Source organism: Clupea harengus, chromosome 21 (assembly GCF_900700415.2).
Source record: "Clupea harengus chromosome 21, Ch_v2.0.2, whole genome shotgun sequence".
Taxonomy (NCBI): Eukaryota; Metazoa; Chordata; class Actinopteri; order Clupeiformes; family Clupeidae; genus Clupea; species Clupea harengus.
In genome coordinates this window covers 5,952,209-5,960,326 of record NC_045172.1, presented here as the reverse complement: position 1 = coordinate 5,960,326, position 8,118 = coordinate 5,952,209, and the positions used below count along the sequence as shown (strand labels likewise).

The following is an 8,118-nucleotide window of genomic DNA, read 5'->3' as shown; positions in this document are numbered from 1 at the left end:
CAGATTGTATTTTTTGCACGTTAAACACCTGCCCGCCGATTCATCCATCACTTTCGCTAAAGCCACTCACAGATTGCACATGAGTGCATTTGTCACATATAAACCTGCCTCTGTTCATAAAAATAGTTCTTTGTCCAAATTTAAGATAAGGTGCAGAAGTGCCACCTCTTCTAGAAGAAAGAAGTCACTCAACATCCTAGTAGGGGGCCAGCCAAACTCTGGTAGTTCTGGTTTGAGATTCCGTGTGTGTGCCTTTGTGCCCTCTGAGGTTACCTTAAAACTCACCTCTGAGAGTTCATGGAGAACTGAATTTGTTGAGGTAAGTTATGGTGCCAGGACACAATGTCAAATCCAAGAACAATAGAAACAGTGAAGATACTGTTTTTTCTTCATCAGGACCAGTATCATTGTCTTTAATGAAAATATTGGGAGCTTAATATACAGTGTGCAGACATCTTTACTGTTTCTGAAGTTCTAGAACTCTTCCTCTTGACAAGGCTACAAACACTATGCTAGTCCCCTATACTTGCTTTCCGCTAACATTGATGACGGAGTGACAGGGATTACCATCAGAGCAGGTTCTTCAGAATGAACGGTGGTTGAGGTGGGGCCAAAGTGATTGAGGACCCTCTAAGTGGACTTAAAACCTTGTTAAAACTAATTTTCACTGGGCTGCAGTCCACTGCTCTTTTTACCTACCTCTCTGTTTCTCTCTCTCTATCGCTGGGAAAGGAGGAAGCAGGGGCATTTGTATCCAGTTTCTCCTGTTTATTGTGCTGATGCTATACCCCACCCCATTAGTAGCAGAGTTGGCACTCAGACCTTGGCATCAGAAGTGAAGAGAAAGGGGGGGGGGGGGGGGGGTTGTTGTTGTTTTTCCACTACCACACTACATTTTGTATTCTTTTTTTTTTTAACGCATCACTGACAAAACTGGGAGAGTATAAAAGTTGCGAGTTGGAGAACTCAAGGGGCGACTGAGGAGGCTAGGGGGAGGGGGGGATGCTCTTTATAAAAACGAGAGTGGGGATAGTTCTCTGGCCTATACAGTGTGGTCCTACAAACAAACACACAAATACACATTCACACACACTCACACAAACCCTCACACACATACAGAGTGGCCAGTCCAACAGTACATGTAAACGTCTGTGAGTATCCACTTGCTCCTGTATCATTATTATTTTTTTTCACCAGTGTTTTTTTTTTTCTTTTCCTTAAGTCTTGTCCTTTCACAATTAAAAAACAAAGGATGGCACTGTTTCAGTTTCAGTTTCAGTTGCAGTTTTTGTTTGCTTTTGTATGTCTCAGTACTCCAAAGAGGTCGCTATGGTCTTCCTCCAGTGTCATTATCATTATCGTCATCATCGTCATCATAGTTGTTGTACAGTAGTTGTAGGTGTAGGTGTCACAGGACAGAAACACATCCATGCTGGGTGTGTGCTAGAGGAGAGAGGGCCTGGCCTGTGACACATGCTCTTCATGTGTGTGTGTGTGTGTGTGTGTGTGTGTGTGTGTGTAGGTACGCAGAGAGGAGGAAGAGTGTTACATGTGCTTACACAAACGGCCCCCTGTCTAACCTCTCTGCCCTCCCCCCACCATTTCAGACCAAGTGGTGTGAGAGGGTGCAGGGGTGGTGGGTGCTGGGAGCAGAGTGGGGGGCGCAGGGCATTTTAGCACCATGGAGAGCGCTGGACTCTGGGCTACCACCCCGCTCTGCTATAAGGTCTTGTTAGGGTCTCTGTCTTCGTCCCCTATCAACCCGGGGATCTGCAGTCCCATATCGGGGTCCATCAGGAGGGGGTGAGGACCGTCGCCTGTCAACGCCACGCCCGGCTCGGTCCAGTTCACCGGCTCGTCGGAGGGCAGCTGACCCAGGTCCGAGGTGGGCTGGGTGGTGACCGGGTTCCGGCTGATGACCAGGTCCAGCTTGTTGCCGGACTCTGCGATCAGCGGGACAACGAGGCAACAGTCGAAATCTCGGGTCCGCACGTGATTGATCTGGAAGGGGAACAAAAAAGAAAAGCCATTTGTTTACAACTTAAAGGTAGGGTATGTGGTTGTAATACCATACGTGTTTTGTCATATTCAGCGAACTGCTCCCCATAGCCCTTTAGTTGTCTGTTTTGTGTGTGCGCCCAATAACACTCTGGTGTTCGTTCACAGTCCTGGCTCTGTAAAAACAAACATAGTAGCACAGACGGAGCCATACACTATTCAAGCCCATCAACCTGTGGCTTCAGTAGCATGGAAGGGAAGGGTATAATTTGCTTACCGCTTGAATCACAGACTGTACCTATAAGTGTACACATTTGTTGTCTACAAATGAAACTTGCTAACTGTTCAGTAAATAGAGACTCTGTAAATATGATATCAAGGGCACTACGAGACACGCAGCCTAGCTTCTAATGTGCTATTGTGGCTGGCAAAAGAACTGACGCTCACTGATGTTGTGTGCTTTTTGTCGAGTGCTATCTGGCTTCATTCAGCCACGAACAATAAGCCCTGCTATAATTACACTGGCAGAATGACTGCCTTGTTAAAGTCATTTCTGTTTGCTGTCTCTGACAAAGGTGTGGTCTGAGCACACATCAACCAAAAGGTTGGCAGAAAACGCATTTAGATGACATCCCCCACAATAATCCAAACAATAATGTTTATAATACGTTTTTTTTTTTTCTTTCCCCAGATCATGCACAGGGCTTTATTCAGAGGCTTTCCAGAGTCTCGTGTTAGACCGTTAAACAAACAGAGGTGCTACAGTCCAGCCAAAAAATCTATATCCTACTGTGCAAACACATGGGTAAACACGCAGCTACCCATTTCTGGGTAGGACAAAGTAGTGTGAATTGTGTGGAAAACACAGACAGACACTTATTTTTGTCTCTCTGTCGAGCCATTTGCCAATAAGTGGTAAATAGAATATTGGCTACCGCACAAGAGTGTCACATTTAGCACTGCGAGTGCACTACCTTCTGCGGCGAAGGACGGGAGAGGGTGTGAGATAATAAGCATGCTGATGACTTTCTTTTCTTCATTTCTGCCCCAATTCATCATCTGTCTAGCAGTGCCGCTTGCCGTTTCGTCTTTAATGACTACAATTTTGCCGACGTGAGAGAAATTGAAAAAGAAAAGGACACACACAATCAGACACACACAGGTTACGTGTCAGCCTGCTGTCAAATTGCCCACTCGTGCTGTTGGCCATCTTCCTGGTTTTGTCTTGCTGGGAAAATAACTGCCGTTTGCCACTGCTGCCCGTCCAGCGCCAACTATGAGAAAGCACTGGTAATTACTATGGCCACTCGACTGTGCGGCAGACTTGGGGCATTAACACCCTAATCCTCATAAGGAAAAAAACAGCCCAAATGCTCATTAACATGAGGCAATGTTGACTAATCCGACAGAAGTGAAGTCTGCACTCTGTGCCTCAGGCTGGCAAGGAGGAGAGTAATTACGTTGCCGTGGTAATGGGGACTAAGCCCAGTGTTAGTGGGGACCTTTTGTGGTGTGTGTGTGTGTGTGTGTGTGTAGTGAGGCATTGTGAGGGCCGTGGCACTGTGAAGACCGTACCTGCAGCAGCCTGTCGAAAGGCTTCAGTCCCCCAATCTCGGCTGGGCCCCCGGGACGGATGTTGTTGACGTAGACCCCCTTCTCTAGGAGACCATCTGACACACTGAACCCAAAGTCCTCCAGGTCTGTCTCCTTAAACAGGCTCACCTGAGGACCAAAAGGGTAGCAGCAATGGTTAGTAAGGTTATAATATAAAACTGGCATACCCTAAAGCCTGATGTTCAGGCTGTTGTTTAGACGTTTAGAGGGAGAGATGGATAGAGCTGTTTATTGTTTAGCTCTCTGACTTCTCTGTAGACTGTTGCTCACTCAATTCCCCCAACTGAACCTGCTTTAGACTGCTTAGTGGACAAACTACAAATACTAGGACGAACTGGTCAACAAAAAGTGATTCACTATTAATATCAGCTATTAACTCTCTTACAAGTGTAGTTTTTTCCCCATGTTTTGTAAAAGGACTTTTAGCCCTTCATAGGTCACATTGGGTTGAACACCCAAGGGAGTGCACATACTTTGATGGAAATGTAAGTCTAAACTGTGTGTGCTTTTAAAAACGGTGAATGTAGATCCCTACCTTATGCAGCTCCACTGGTGTAGGGGACAGGATGTCCTTGATCTCCTGCTTCATCTTTCTCATGTTGAAGGCCTTGCGGCCGCTGTCGTTAGGTAGCGTGTTGCTACGGCTGGCCTGCGAGTGCTGCGACCGGTTGGAGCCGCGCTCCTGGAAGCTGGCCTGCCGGCCCAGGTGGCTGCGGGTTGGCGCCGGGTCGTGGTTCAGGCTCAGGCTGCTGCCGGACATGATGGTGGCCTGCAGGGGGCAGTAGGGAGAACAGGCGGAGTAGCAGAGAAGCAGAACAGGCAGAGTTGGATCAGTGGGGCGGTGTTGATAATGGATGATAGAGTGCTTAAACACAGGTGTATAAGTTCAGGCTTAGAAAGTAAAAGCCCATCCAGTATAATATAATATATTCTGAGCACTATACCTTACTGTAAATAGTACTTTAAATGTATAGTATTGTGATGGATTTTATGGATGGATTATGTTGGTATTGTGTATAATATCATGTATATCTACATCAGGGGCAACTCATTTATTTAAGCACCATTTATTGGATTCAAACGGCGTGTGTCTGTTACATTTACAGATCGATTAGCTGCCTGCGTTGCTGCATATTATATTGACAAACTGACAAAGTAATCTGTACAAACAGTCCTTGCTTTCAGCAAACATTAATGTGGTCGACAGGATCCTATCATCCTCATGTAAGGTATGAAGAAAAAGTGCAGTTTAAGTGTGATGGTGGACCAAAACCTGATTTAACTGATTAAACTGCTGATGTGCTGCTTAGCCCAAACTGGCTTTTTAGCTACAGTTAGTTCATGTTAGTTTAGGATTTTTTCTAACTAGCTAACTCATCTTACATCTGACTTGGATGCAACACTAAAAGAGACAATGCTTAGAATCTACTGTATCTTCCGCATGCTTTTTTTTACACTATGGGAAAGAGTTAGTTAGCTTGCATCAGCTAGCAAGGTAAGAGAACAGATTTTTCCCAGTCATTGGATACCGCCAGCTAATGCTATTCTGTTACTGTTGTTAATATGGAATTGCCTTTGAGTAGAGTAAACAGGCATTATCAACTGCAGTGTTTGGGGAGAAACTTATGGCTCTAGAAAATCTTGATGTTTGAAGTAAAACCAGCTGGCTACAGGAAAGGGAAAGGGGTGAGTATTTTCTACAGCCATTTGACAATTATCAGTAGGAGCATGATCATGTCGTGCTTGAATGCAGTAATATGTGATTCCTTGAATCTGATGAAAGTTAGTTTAATAGTTTTTAACTCTCAATTAGTTTCCCTAAAAGTCACCATTTAAGGGCTTATTTTTCAAAATGTTTCCCCGGAGCCCCCAAGCCTTTTTGGATTCTCAATTTTATGCTTCACCAAGCAGCCCCCACTGATTTACATGGAAAACATTCCCGGTATGCTGGTAAACAGACGATGGTATTTTGTACACGTTCTGTGTATTACTGTGATTAACATGGTAAAATACTTTATTGTCGAGTCGAAGTCCTCCTGCAGGATTATGCTTGACCTATCTGGGTGTGTTGATTTGATTGAAGTAGAAGTAATGGGTGAACTCAACTGTCTCGGTGCACTGGTGAGGCAAAAACTATGGGCTGTGCTGTTACCATCTGTGCTTGAACATGAACACCTGCGGACCAAGGCAACATCCACACCAAAACAAAAACCTGATGTAGCAAATGGCCACCTATAAAAGTTTTTTTTTTTTTTTACTAAAGGACCAATTATAGTATGTTTGTTTTAGCTACTTACCATGTACACATACTCACGTATATGCACACAAGTCATTTATTATCACTCGGCACCTAGAGTGCAATCCACAACTGTCACAGTAGTTATGTTATGATATGTTGAGCTTGTAGAGCTACTAAGCATGTCATTAGGAATTACATCAAGTATATCCTGCATTACACATGCAACCAATCTTTGGTCACACGAAAAACAGATCCTTCTTCCAAGTGCTCATTTCACCAGAGACGCAGCCGAATGCAAAATGGCAGCACATGAAAATGCACAACCGGACCCGTGACGTGGGGGGGTGGGGCATGCATGGGCACACACTGCATCAGCTGCACGCACTATACCATTCAGAAGTTGGGCCATGTGTTACCATGGCAATGCTCCTTCTGATTTCCTTGTGCCGTGTGGATCGAAAGCTCGGGTGCTGAAACACGTCATGAGTGGCTGAGCAGCAGAGACACGGACAGGTGGAAGATTTTGTCTTTTGAGCACAGGAGAAAAAATCTTTGGTTCGGATGGTGGGCCCCTCCCCCAACCCCCCCACCAACGAGCAAACCATTCCCCGAACCACTCAATGTCTGACAAGAACATTCTGGGTCATATGCCATTCTCATGTGACAGGGCAACAGCCGTCCCATCATGCCTTGCCTGAAGCCCCCCTCCCCCTCCCCCACACCTCATTCCAGCCCAACCCAACCCAACCCAACCCAACCCAACCCAACCCAACCCATGCCCATTGGCCCAAAGCCTCTCCTCTCTTCTCTAATTGGGCCGTCCTGGGTGTCACTTGGACAGTGGGATGTGGTGAGAGGCAGAACACACAAGGTGATGTAGCGCGGACAGAGTTTCAGAAGCAGTCAGATCAGTGAATGCACACAGACACTCTCTCGAAAACACACGCACACACACACATCCATGCATTTTCATGTGAGCGAAACCATGTGCACTCCAGTAACAGTAACAATCAGTTTCTATGACTTTTTCTTTTTTTTTGGGGGGCCCACCCGTTGCACTTTACTAACGTACGGCAACCTAGACCCTAAGGGTACATTCACTTCAGCTAACTCAGTCACAAATTCAAATTCATTGCTGTTGGGGTATGTTTTCCAAAAAGCATCATTGAAACGACCACAATCATCAAATGACAGAGAGACTATCATTTTGAACAATCTCTCGCTTAGTTACCATGATCAACGACACTTTAGAGAAACCCAAATCTAACAGGAGGTGGGGGTTACTGCAGTGGGATCAGCTCTGGTGCTGGTTAGCATCTTAGCAGTGAACAGATATATACTGTGGAGGGCTACTCCTGATCAATGTGCAAACAATGAGCCATGTACATGTAGCAAGCTATGTGTTGTGGGAATAGGAGAGGAGAGCCTAATATTAGTTAAGGTTAGTCTGAATGCACCCCTTGGGATCTAAGATGGATGCCACCCCTGTAACTCCAACCCCCCACCCCCCTAACCCCGCCCTGAATGAGACAGACACTAGCATCGAAGAGAGGCCCCGCCCAAGAAGGTGCAGCACTGCAAGCAGGAGGTCAAAGGTCAAATAAAGGAGAGGGGTACCAAGAGGGCCAGGTTTCTCTTATTCAGAAGCCTGTCTGGCTGGTCCTAGAAAGAGAAGGAGTGATTACAGAAAAGAAAAGGAAAACAAAAACAAAAAGAACAAAACAAACAGGAAGTGATGTCATGCAACAAGGGAGGAGCACACAACATAAATGGGGGAGATGGGGGATTTGGCATCATGGGTTTTTAGAGTGGCAGTATGGGTATTAGGGGGTTTAAAAGTCTGAAGGGGTTTGAAGAGGCCGCAGGTTGGGCAGCAGGGTTAATCAGATGGCAAAAGAATATTCTGGAAGGAGATGTGTCGTGCACTTCCCATCAGATATGTATATTGGGTGTGAGCTTTTGTCAGGTGGTAGAGGGCTTGAGGAAAGTGTGTCGTGTGTGTTGCATATGTGGGCATGTAAGATGTGTGTTATAGGCACCTCGCTTATGTAGTGAATGAGGTGTACCAGGAGTAGGCCAGGAGTGTGTGTGTGTGTGTGTGTGTGTGTGTGTGTGTGTGTGTGTGTGTGTGTGTGTGTGTGTGTGTGTGTAGTGTGTTACCTCTAGCTCTCGCAGGATGCCAGACTGACCACATGTCTCCAGGTCCTCCAGTGCCTGTGACCAGAAGTTCTCCTCCTGATCCGGTTCCGTGCCGTCGTGACCCACAC

At 46.0% G+C, this 8,118-nt stretch overlaps 1 protein-coding gene across 2 annotated transcripts in view; it reads right to left on the bottom strand.

The window, feature by feature from the left end:
- Nucleotides 1-851: 851 nt before the first annotated feature.
- grip1 (glutamate receptor interacting protein 1) overlaps nucleotides 852-8,118 on the bottom strand; it is a 125,822-nt gene continuing 118,555 nt past the window's right edge. For both annotated transcript variants that reach the window (XM_031558182.2, XM_031558183.2), the window contains exons 22-25: nucleotides 8,012-8,118; nucleotides 4,148-4,381; nucleotides 3,574-3,720; nucleotides 852-2,001 (exon numbers count right to left, since the gene is read on the bottom strand). The exon at nucleotides 8,012-8,118 is cut by the window's right edge and continues 5 nt beyond it. In XM_031558182.2, coding sequence (XP_031414042.1) covers nucleotides 1,720-2,001; nucleotides 3,574-3,720; nucleotides 4,148-4,381; nucleotides 8,012-8,118 — 770 coding nt within the window. In that variant the 3' untranslated portion in view covers nucleotides 852-1,719. The remainder of the gene's footprint in view (nucleotides 2,002-3,573; nucleotides 3,721-4,147; nucleotides 4,382-8,011) is intronic.